We start from the raw sequence: 12,684 nt of genomic DNA, 5'->3' as shown, positions 1-12,684 counted from the left end.
TTCAAAGCAAAACCACATTGAGATACCACCTCACACCAGTCAGAATGGCAAAAATTAATAAGGCAGGAAATTCCTGAAGCTTTTAAATGAGAGAGTTGAATTCAATCTAAAGAGAGCATTGAAACTTATGACTCATAGTTTTAATTTTAGTTGAAACACAAAGTTATTTTACTTTTCTCAGAAGGAATTAAAATTAGAGCAAACAAGATTAAAGAAAACCAATAAACAGCCTGGCAAAACCAAATGAAATTTCTGTTGGTATAGATCAAAGCTGATCAAATATTACCATTCCCTTTGGTTCAGACTGAAATAGTTTTGAGCGAATGTAATTGAGACCTGGATAGAAACAAGGGCTGTGAGAAAAGAATGCTGGGAAGATCGTGACAGGTGTAGTGATGGGTTTGCAGGAGAGACACACAACCTTGACCACTTAGGCTCTAGAAGTAGTGTCTCTGCTTGAACTAGGAACATGGCCATCCCGGTTATCAGTATTTTGTTTCTTTAGAATCGAATGTGGAGGAAGAACCGGTCCTTTCATGAAAATAATCACTGCATTGGAACAGACCTGAACAGGAACTTTGCTTCCAAACATTGGTGTGGTAGGTTATTTGCTTCATTTCCAGCAATGTTTATTCATTTAAAAAGGGATATTCATAAAGAAAGGCTCATAATTCAAAGTAATTAGAGGGGAGGCCTATTTGAATCAGTAAATAACTTAATGAACTTTTTAGTTAAATGCGACACTCTGCATACACACAGCTCACCTAAACCTCTCTGCCCTGCCATTTCATCTTTTTTTAAAAAAAAAAAAGGAAATTGAGCCAGTTCCTTAAGGCCCCTTCTAGTTTCAAAATTCTAAAATTCCACTTCTCTAGAATAATGAGGAAGTGACTGTTAAAAATCCTACCTCAGAGAACAAATAACATTCATCATTAGGGTATCAAAGTAGGATTGGGGGTGGGTACCTCTCCTTTTTAATTCCATAGGAAAAAGTTCACTTCGACAACATTCAAAACCATTTTCTTTGGTTTTCACTATTTACTTACCACGATTCTTTTTCTTTTATGAATGTCATAAACTTATGTCTAGCATAGTGGGAGCTTATCACTCATTGATTTGAATGAGTTAAAGTACTCAGTGAATATTGATTTTGGCATTCAAGAATATCATCTGCTCTCGTAGAGGTAGGTGATGGTTCGCATTCCCTCCATTGCATTTCATAGTTACTACATTTACAGAAACAGCTATAAAACAAAACTAAACCTAATTATGATCTTGAATCATCTTTGTTTTTGGAATTGGTACACGTAGCTCTGTGATTGAAAGCGATTAAAGCCACAAAAACCCACTTCTGACCACTCCTTTGCCCTACACAATGCTATGTACATGATTGCACATATTCCCTTTTTAAAAAAGAAGGGAAGTTTTGTGATTTTGAACATTTCATCATTATCTCAGAGTCCACATGAAAACTTCACAACAGAGTCCTTACCTTATTTCCTTGATTCTTTCCTCCTCTAGGTTAGAAACTCCATGAGGGAAGGGACCATTATCCATTACCTAGAGCAATGCCTGGCACACGCAGCGTTCCCAGAACTTATTTAAATGCGTATAGGAATGAATTAGTTGTTCTAAGAGAGCTGCAGATATAATAAGCAAGCAGAGGAAGGAGCAGTTAATCCTGCCTCAGGCTCACTCCTTTTGTGATTAAGGGAATCACTTAGTGGTTTCTTGGTGAGAGCCATTCTTAAGATTGTCCAATAAAAGTGCCCACTGAGGCCCAGAGACTCTGCAGCAGTGGTAACTGGGCAGGGAGTCAGAGAAGCAGCAGCAAATATAAAGTAGGTCTGAACAGAGTTGATGGTTACTAAGTGCTGAACTGTTTACATAGGTCTCCACCTAGGTTTCATGATCTATGTATTCTGAATGGAGATTCCCAGACTTAAAGGTTAATCCCATGCTTAAGAGCATGGACCTAGGAAGTGGAAGAGCTGGGATATAAAGCCAGACTGACTGACTCCAAAGTTCCTGCCATTCTTCTATGAGAATCACCCCTGTATTATAAATTCTCATATGTAACTTCTTATTTTATCTTCATGCTCTTTTGGTGCTGTTTTACTTAATATTTTTTATGGTGAAGTCTGTATTACCCAATTTGAATAGCCAAGACATCAAATATATTCTGTTATTGCCATCAAGACATATGGTAGGCCCTCTGAGGTATGGCACTATCTATTACAGATCACAAGAGTTAGAAACAGAAACAGAAGCAGCAAATGTATAGACAAAAGAGAGCGCCAAATAAAACAAAAAATTGGAAGAACTTTTTTTTTTTTGTCCAGTGCCCCAGTATCTCTTTAGTACAATGTGAGCAAGCCAGTGCAAAAGAATTAAATCTTATCTCCTCCTTGTCCCTGTAACTAGAACATGCCTTTATGATACTTTTTTAAGAATCTAAAAGAACACCTTACTTATTAACAGGAATTGGCATATCAAGGCTGTTTAATTTCATGTTCATTTTCCCCTTCCTTTGTATTAAAATTGTGTGTGTGTGTGTGTCTATGTGTGTGTGTGTTGAAAATGGGAATGGGGTGAAGTTGCTCAGGCTGCCATAACAAAATGCCACAGGCTGAGTGGCTTCAACAAGGGAAGTTTATTTCTTGCAAATCTGAAGGTTGGAAGCTCAAGATGAAGGTGTCAGTAGGGTGGGTTTGTCCTGAGGCCTCTGCCCTTGGCTGATGGCCACCTTCTCACTGTGTCCACACATGGCCTTTTCTCTGTGTGCACATCCCTGTTCTCTCTCTCTCTCTATCTTCTTAAAAGGACACCCCCCATATTAGATCAGGGTCCCACCTTTATGACTTCCTTAAACCTTAATGACCTCCTTAAAGGCCCTCTCTCCAAACATAGTACATTGTGCATTAGGGCTTCAACATATGAATTTTGGGGAGACAGAATTCAGTCTATAACAGGGAGCATGTTATGAGGACCTCTGATCTCAAACTTCCTAAGATAGATGCACTTATTTTCTAAACTGTTTAGGTAAACTACAAAGTTTTTAAAACCAGTGTACAGTGGAAAATCCTTTATTTCTTTTCCTAGGAGACTGTAGTGTCTTTTCATCATTTTTTATGGTGCTAAAATATATATAACATAAAATTTGCCATTTTTAAGTGTACACTTCAGTGCATTGAGTCATTAAGCACATTCACAGTCTGGAAAGCCATCACTAATATCCATTTCCAAAACTCATCATCCCAAACAGAAATTCTGTGACCGTTAAGCAATGTCTTCTCATTCCCACCCCCACCCCGCTGCAGCCCCTAGTATTTTCTACTCTACTTTCAGCTTTTATGAATTTTGCTATACTAGGCCTATAGATCAGAGAATGCTTGAGCTTGAAGGGACCCAGTAGACTAAGTGTTTCTTGGTACAAAAGAAGCACCTTCAGCGAAGAGAGATGAAGTAGCTTGCCCAGCCGAATGTGCCTGTTTCATGGCAAAGCAGATCTCAGACTCGAGTTTTCTGACTCTCCGCGAGTCTTCCTACCAAAATACTTGAAATCTCCAGAATGGCAGTTACAGAATGACAATCTGAGGCTGCACTGTCTTTGTCTACTGCAGTAGTCACTAGTGGTCGTTGAGCATTGAAATGTGGCTTGTCTGAGTTGAGATGCGCAGTGAGTGTAAAATACACACCAGATTTCAAAGACTTGGCATGAGAAAAGTAACATAAAATAGGTCATGAATAATTTTTATATTGATTACATTTGAAATGGTAGTACTTTGTACATATTGGGTTAAATAAAGTGTATTATTAAAATAGGTTCACCTGTTTCTTTAAAAAAATGATTGAAAACTTCAACTTGTGACATGTTGCATGTTTCTATGGAAGAGCTCTGGTCTGAGGATTCATGTTAGGATACCACCTCCTCCCTCATCTCTTTCATGTCCTCTCCTGTCTCTACTCCTAACGTATAGTCTCTGTTCTCAGGAGCTATATATCAGGGGGAAAAGGGCAGGAGTAATCAAAGGGGATGAAACTATCAAAATGGCTCATTTGATCACATTATTGGTTAAAAGTTAATACAAATGAAATACTTGGAGAGGCCTTGGATGTTTAGCACAACATTTTCTTGTAGGGAAAAGAATGTTTCATAAACATTAGGCTGTTTCTATTGCAAATAAAAGGAAGAAAGCAGAGCAAGCTTAAGTGAGGCAGGCAGGCCCTGGAAGGCTAACAGAGTAGCCCATGGAACCCGAGGACAAGGGTGCAGCCGAGCCTCAGATACAGTCTGGAGCTGGGCCTCAGCACTGCAGTGGGCTCTGTGAGTCCTTTCTCTCCCCATTCATCACTGTGAAGCACACTGGATTTTTTTTTATTCCAATCCGTATGATGACGATGATGATGACAAAAAGGAGAAACAGTAGTCACTGAACACTTAGTATAGACAAGGCACCATGCAAAGCACTTCATATTCATTAGCTCATTGAATCCTCATTAAATATATAATTTTCCCATGATTAAAAAATCAAGGTATAGGTAGGTTTACAACATTTTACCTAAGGCCATACAGCAATTAAATGGCAGTGCCAAGATTAGAATCAAGTGATTAGATGACTAACAATATGCCTATGCCTCTTAGCCTCTTGTTGTAAAGGACCATTACTGCCAAGAATGTTCACTTTCCATTTCCTGAAATAGCAGTATTTCATTCATAGGGTTGCATGAGGATTAAATGAGATACTGCGTGTAAATCCTAGAGTTCGTGTCAGCTGGTGATGTTATTGGTGTCGTTTTCTTTGTTCTAGAGAGCGGTAGACTGACACCAGACTCTTCATCTCAATTTCAAGTTATCAGTGGAGGGAGTCAGATTGACAGAACTTAAGTTAAGGACCCAGTTCAGGATGAATCAACTGTTCCCAGCAGGGAATAATGTTTGGGGTCAGAGATGGCTGCCTGGGGCTCTACCCTTGTGTATTAAGGAAGAAAGGTGAAGTGTTGGGAGCCAGGCTACCATCAGAAGTGATGTATACTACAATCTCTCAAAAGGATAAATAAATATTATGCTGGCCTCCAATATCACCATCTTATTTTATTTACCAGATTTCTTTATTTAGCAAGTTAGAAGTAGCACTGAAGACTGACTTCCATATTCTGAATTCCCAAATGAGACTTTTCTTTTATAGGCTATATTGATTAGTAACTTTTAAACTACAAACACCAGAAAAACCAAACTCACAAAGGATTAAAGAAAATGGAATTTCTAAAAAAAAAAAAAAAATGGGGTTTCTTTCTCTCACATAGCCACAAGTTTGGAGGCAGGGCTGGCTGGCCTCTCTGAGATTTCCTTAACCACTTTCACAAAGGGTGCAAGATGGCTGCCTCCAGGCAGCAGCTGTTGGGGTGTTTGCTATGAGGGCATATAAATATTTACTTCAAAAGAAATAGAAATATGTGCTTTGCAGAGTTCTAGCTAATCCATTTCTCTAAAAATGTTGCACCATAGACATTCGGAGAAGGCACTGTCAGGGAAATCACAAATTGCAATAGCATATATAACCCCTTTAATCCCACTCTATCAATTTCACTTCAGGGGAAGGTGCATCGAGTTTCTCATGCTCGGAAACCTACTGTGGCCTTTACCCTGAATCAGAACCAGAAGTGCAGGCGATGGCTAATTTCTTGAGAAAAAACATCAACCACATTAAGGCTTACATCAGTATGCATTCATACTCCCAGCATATAGTGTTTCCATATTCCTATAATCGAAGCAAAAGCAAAGACCATGAGGAACTGGTAAGTGCTACTTAATTATTTTTTTCGATTGGCATTTCAGAAATAAAATAATACCTAGCTCAAGAATCAAAAACTATGGGGAAAAAATTTCTCCTTTGGCAGACAGATGGAAAGATGCTTTGTATTTTGGTCTCACTCTTCTGAGAGTCACTCTGGGTCAGGGTTCCCTGAGGGTATGTAAAGAATAGGTCCTACCCTGTGGATGTGAACTTTAGTCCAGCAGATGGGTCCCTACGAAAATGTCAGACACATTGCTTGAAGGTCAGGGTTGAACTGTTCCACATGGAGCTGATCTACATATAAAACTATAAAAGCAAGTACAAGAGTCTCTGGAATTGTGCGTCTGCTTTGTGATAACTAGCTTTCTACAACAGCCTGGCATAGATCAAGTCCTGGCACGCATCGGGAATTGTGTACACACTGACTTCCTAACCCCCAGGGGTTCGGTCCTATTAAAAGCACCTTAATGTCAACATTGGAGCAAGAGTCCCCCTCACCCCTTTTTGGAACGTAGTAGAAGACACAGGAAGTTCAAAGAGGACTCATATAATCTGCTAACCCCTCACTACTTTTTGGTCCCAGATGTTCTATGTTTGGGTTGATGACAAAGAATGCAAGAGTTCTTGATGGATTGTAGCTAGGATTGGCCAACTTCTTACCCCAGTTGCTTTCCGGACATGGGAAGTGTTATGGTGACAGTCTGACTCTTGCTCAAGGTCTGATCTCTGTGTAGTGGTTTGTTTCTTACCGATTCCATTTGTTCTGGTTCTCTTTTTTTCTTCTTTTCTTTCTTCTTTTATTTTAACTTTTACTTATTTGTTTTTGTTATTGAAGTATAGTTGACATACAATGTTATATGAGTTTCAGATGTACAACATAATAATTCCACAATTCTATACATCATGCTCACCACAGTAAGTGTAGTTACCATCTGTCACCATATAACAATTACAATATTATGACTATATTCCCTATGATGCACTTTTTATTCCATGACTTATTTATTTTATAACTGGAAGTTTGTACCTCTTAATTCCCTTCACATATTTCATCCATCCTCCCAACCCCCCACCCCCAGCATCCACCAGTTTCCTCTCTGTATTTATGATTCTGTTTCTGTATTTTTGTTTGTTCATTTGCTTTGTTTTTTAGATTCCACATATAAGTGTAATCATATGGTATTTGTCTTTCTCTAACTTATTTCACTTAGCATAATACCCTCTAGGTCCACCCATGTTGTTGAAAATGCAAGATCTCATTCTATTTTGTGGCTGAATAATATTTTATTACACATATATACACCCCACATCTTCTTTATCCATTCATCTATCAACAGATACCTGAGTTGTTTCCATAACTTGGCTATTGTAAATAATGCTGCAGTAAACAGAGGGGTCACATATCTTTTCAAATGAGTGTTTTCATTTGCTTTGGGTAAATACCCAGTAGTGGAATTACTGGATCACATGATATTTTTAGTTTCAGTTTTTTGAGGAGCCCCCGTACTATTTTCCATAGTGGTCACACCAATTTACATTCCTACCAAACAGTCCACAAGAGTTTTGTTTTGTCCACATCCACGCCAACAACCGTTATTTCTTGTATTTTTGATACTAGCCATTCTGACAGGTATAAGGTGATATCTCGTTGTGGTTTTGACATGCATTTCCCTGATGTTTGGTGATGTTGAGCATCTTTTCATGTGTCTGTTCGCTGTCTGCATGCCTTCTTTGGAAAAATGTCTATTCAGGTTCTCTGCCTATGTTTTAGGTAGATTATTTGTGGATTTGGGTTTTGTTTTGTTTTTGTTTTTGTTTCGTTGTTTTGGTATTAATGTGTATGTCCTGGTTCTCTTACAGGAATAAACTATAGCCACATTAGGGGCTAGCAGTTACTGATGACAAATAGAAGATTATTTGCATTTTCTGAAAACAGCTCATTTAGAACATAAACATACTTGATACTTGCTTTCTTTCTTCTTCTCAAAGGAAAACTTTAAAGGAAACCTCCTTTATTGGTGTTATCCTTGAAGAAATGAAAGGCTATTTATCCTGATTTGGAAATAGAATGAGCCTGATTTCCCTTATTTTTGGATTACTGTTATCACAAGCAATTGTTAAGAGTTATTTTGTGTAAAATATTATGTTTGGGGGACATTAAAAGAAACATTAGGTGGGACCCTGCCCTTTAAGAGAACATGATATGGTTAGGGAGCTCAGCCATCAGCAAATGTTACAAATAGCTATATTCTAAGTGCAGTACTACTAAATCAGTGGTGCAGATGGTAGATCTTCTGACTAGGATAGCAGGGGGTGGCCTTGTTAACTTGATTCAGAAGGAAATGCTAGGAAAGCTAGGGGATAAAGTCCTTGCTCTTCAGGAATTTATCATCTATTAAGGGGTGACATACTGTAAAGAAAAAAAAATAATAATAAAAGGCTATTGACAACAAAGAACAGATACATTTTCAGCCAGAAATGGAAAAATAGGAAATCTAGAGGCAGACAGGTAAGGGAGGACATTGAAAGCGGAGGAAATATGTTCCCCACAGGAAGTGTGTTTAGGTGTGGGGGGTGTGTTCAAGTGTGTGTGGGTGTGAAACTGGAGGGTGACACCATCAGAAAGTAGATGTGGTCAGCTTGTTTGAATGTCAGAATGAATTTGTATTTCATTCTGTAGACAGTGGGGTTCCACTAAAACTTTTTTGAACGAAGCAATGCTACAATGTAATATGCACTGATATTCCTCTGGGTTCTTTAAGAGAGTGTCAATGAGTACTAGCATCAACCTCATAAAAGATGATAAGCTAGAACCAAATGTAGTAGAATAAGGTATTTATTTATTAGCCTATCCCATACTGGGCACATGATCCTTTTTACTTGATGAGTCTTTAGGAGTTATTAGACATTTTACACAAGAAGACAATAGTCTGTGAGAAGGAAATGATTCATAGGTATATATAGTATTTAGAGAAGTTGCATTTGAAGTTTGGTGATAATTTTGGAGCGCCTGGGTGACTCAGTTGGTTAAGTGTCCAACTCTTGATTTTGGCTCAGGTCGTGATCTCAGGTTGTCATATTGAGCCTGTTGTCAGGCTCTGCACTCAGTGCTGAGGCTGTTCCAATATTCTCCCTCTCCCTCTGCTCCTCCCCCTCCAAATTAATTAATTAATTAATTTAATTCTCTAAAAAAATAAAGTTTGATGATAATTTTGTGTAGGAATAGGGTAATCCCAGGCTGTTGGCCTTTGAGATACAGTTGTACTTCATTTTATATAATAAGTGAATTCCTGAAGACCAAAAAGCATGTGTGAATTATTTTTCCTTCAAGTTAAATAAAATTTTCAATGTATTAGAAGAGTCTATGTTTAAAGCCACCCAAATGTGATTTCCATAAAGCAAAAAATAATTTTTAAAGTTTATTTATTCTTCTTACTGTGTGGATTTTCCACATGTACGTTTTTTCTTTCTAGCTCTACTGGTCTGTAATTGATGTGTAACATTGTATAAGTTTGAGGTGTACAATGTGATGAATTGGTACACTTACACATTGTGAAATGATCACCACAATAAGGTTCATTAACACATCCATCACCTTACATAATTACAACTTTTTCTTTTGTGGTGAGAACATTTAAAATCTATTCACTCAGCAACTTTCAAGTATATGAAATAGTGGTGTTAACTATAGTCTCTATGCTGTGTGTTAGGTCCCTGAAACTTATTTATCTTATAACTGGAAATTTATATCTCATGACGAACATCTTTCCATCTCATTCACATCCCAAGCACCTGGCAACCACCATTCTACTTTCTATTTCTTCCTATACACAGTTTGATTCAATTAACATATGATTGTTTTATTAAGAAACTTCTACCTGTCCTACTTCAAAGCTGCACATTAACTGAAATTCCGTATTCTATTGATTTCAGTCCCTAGTGGCCAGTGCAGCAGCCCGTGCTATTGAGAATATTAATAAAAATACCAGATATACTCATGGCAGCGGTTCAGAAACTTTATGTAAGTATTTCTTCTTAAGATCTTGGAGAACTGTGAGGTACTAAAGAAATCTGTGTGTTTGGTTTTTCTGTGTGGGTTTAATTTTTCTAAATGGAATCTTTAAACAAGGTCACATGTAAAATAGTTGGATTACAACAATCAGAAATGGAAGTGTAATAGCCATGAGAGCACTGAACAAGGCTATATTAATAAATGAATACACTCAAAAGAAGCCAAAATTATATTTAAGAAATCATATTCATTTGTTGAAGGGCATCTCGGTTCCTTCCACGATTTAGCTATTGTGGACAATGCTGCTATGAACATTGGGGCCCTTCAACAGATGACTGGATTAAGAAGTTGTGGTCCATATATACAATGGAATATTACTCAGCTATCAGAAAGAACGAGTTCTCAACATTTGCTGCAACATGGACAGCACTGGAGGAGATAATGCAAAGTGAAATAAGTCAAGCAGAGAAAGACAATTATCATATGATTTCTCTCATCTATGGAACATAAGAACTAGGAAGATCGGTAGGGGAAGAAAGGGATAAAGAAAGGGGGGTAATCAGAAGGGGGAATGAAGCATGAGAGACTATGGACTCTGAGAAACAAACTGAGGGCTTCAGTGGGGAGGGGGGTGGGGGAATGGGATAGGCTGGTGATGGGTAGTAAGGAGGGCACGTATTACATGGTGCACTGGGTGTTATACGCAACTAATGAATCATTGAACTTTACATAAAAAACCAGGGATGTACTGTATGGTGACTAACATAATATAATAAAAAAACATTAAAAAAAAGAAAAAATAATAAATCATGTTCATTGCCTTAGAGCAGAAATTATAGAATTGGCATCACACTGGTTGAGTGAAACAGGAGAGGTCATAAAGCGTCAAAAGAATGTGTAAGATGTCCAGCGCTCCCATTCAAAGTTGTTCCCTATACAAATCTAGGGACCCCTATTTGCATTAGATGCTTTGAGATAACAGGCTGTGCCTACTGAAGCACACTATATCGTTAAATGTCTTTAGTTTGTATCACACCGATGATAGCCTGTATGTGGCAAACTCTTAAGAAATATTTTTAAATTTAACTTCTGCTAGCAGATATTTATCAAAGGACTCTTTTTACCCATATGGGGATGACAGACAATGAGTTTTTTCTTTTGAAGCTGGAGGAGGAGATGGCAAAAGAGGAACAGAAAATAAACATGTAACCAAGTGTCAGCAAACTGTGACCCATAGGCCAAATTCAGCCGCTTGTCTTGTATAACCTGTGAGATAAGAATGGTTCTCCCATTTTTAAAAGATTTTATGTATTTACTTATTTATTTTAGAGAGAGTGTGCAAGTGGGAGGAGGGGCAGAGGGAGAGACAGAGAATGCCAAGCAGAGTCCATACCTAGTGGAGCCTGATGAGGGGCTGGATCTCACAACCTTGAGATCATGACCTAATCAGAAATCAAAAGTCTGATGCTTAACTGACTGAGGCACCGAGACACTCCAGTTTTTCCATTTTTTAAAAGGTTGGAAAAAAAAAGATTTTGTGACACATTAAAATTATATGAAATTCAAATTTCAGTATCCAAAGATAAAGTTTTATTTGAACAGAGTCATACCCATTTATTCATGTGTTGTCTCTGACAGCTTTCATGGTAGTAGGGTCAAGTAGTTGTGACATACTCTGTTGCCTACAAAGCCTAAAATACTTACTATCCAGTCTTTTGGAGAAAAAGTTTGCCAATCTCTGATGTAGACAACAAAAGAGTCAAATACAGTATAATCCCATTGAGAAGTGAAGAAAATAAAACAGGCTTACGGGTTTGAGGACTCCAGGAGAGAGGGGCTACTTAGCTAAAGTGGCCTAGGAGGGTCTTTCTCTGTAGATGACACTTCTGGGAAACCTACCTGATGAGTGTCTGCCAAACAGTGGTGTAGGGGGAAAAACAGGGACAGAAAATGGCTTGTGACAAGGCCCTGAGACAATATTCAAAGCCCCAAAGTTTTCTTTAACAGGTATGATCTACAGGCATATAAAAACACATTCATCTTAATAATCACATTCATATTATTTTCAATAAATTGCTTGAGCACAAGATGCCCTATTAATAGAAAGTCCAGACTCTTCCTCTTTCTCCTCAACAGCCCCCAAATGTCTCAGAACAAAGTGGGGCCAGATTGGTCCACGTGGTATCTCTGTCTCTTGGTATCACTGGCCCACAGCTGCCTTTGCTGACCCAGGTCCTTGCTCTGTCAGAGAGGGACCCCACAGCTTCCTTTCACAATTTAGAGCTTTCTTGATTCTCATCCTTTTCTCTACCATTGCTCCTCAAAGTATAACCACAGTGTCTCAGGGCTGGAGGAACTTACAAAGCAACTTTCTGGTGTGATGAAATCAGTCTATCTCTACACATTCATTCATTCAGTCAGTATATATCCGTGAGAATGTGTTCATAAGAATGCGAAAATGGCTGGAAGAAGAAATGCCAAATACTGATAGTGGTTGTCAGAAATATTTGCTGAATAACTTATTTGATCCACAGCTGAGGGATATTTTCAATATTATAAACAGTGCTTTGGTAAACAACTTTGCAGTTAACTCAAGTATAGGCATTAGAAAGAGGCAAAAATGATGACTTTATTATATGATTGTCTACCTGGAAAACAGTAGAAATCAACCAAAAATATTAGTAACAATCAAAAGTTGAGTAAGGGGGCTATGAACTAAATATACAGAAATCTAAAGCTCTCTTATATACCAAAAATAATCAGGTAGATAATAAAATGGTACCTACTGCCCCTCTTTATGTACATATATGTAAGTTTCACACATATATACATACCAATACATATATGTGGATTCATTGTTAATGTATATATGTG

General features: G+C 38.0%; 1 protein-coding gene across 1 annotated transcript in view; it reads left to right on the top strand.

Annotated features, from left to right (window-relative positions):
- CPB2 (carboxypeptidase B2) overlaps window positions 1–12,684 on the top strand; it is a 52,893-nt gene that overhangs the window by 37,941 nt on the left and 2,268 nt on the right. Inside the window, exons 8-10 of the mRNA XM_045796790.2 lie at window positions 506–599; window positions 5,597–5,799; window positions 9,732–9,819. Of these exons, the coding sequence (XP_045652746.1) occupies window positions 506–599; window positions 5,597–5,799; window positions 9,732–9,819 (385 nt within the window). The remainder of the gene's footprint in view (window positions 1–505; window positions 600–5,596; window positions 5,800–9,731; window positions 9,820–12,684) is intronic.

The sequence above is a fragment of the Ursus americanus genome, chromosome 10 (genome assembly GCF_024610735.1).
Source record: "Ursus americanus isolate L20-20 chromosome 10, mUrsAme1.1.p, whole genome shotgun sequence".
Lineage (NCBI taxonomy): Eukaryota > Metazoa > Chordata > Mammalia > Carnivora > Ursidae > Ursus > Ursus americanus.
This window is presented reverse-complemented; position numbering and strand designations above follow the sequence as displayed.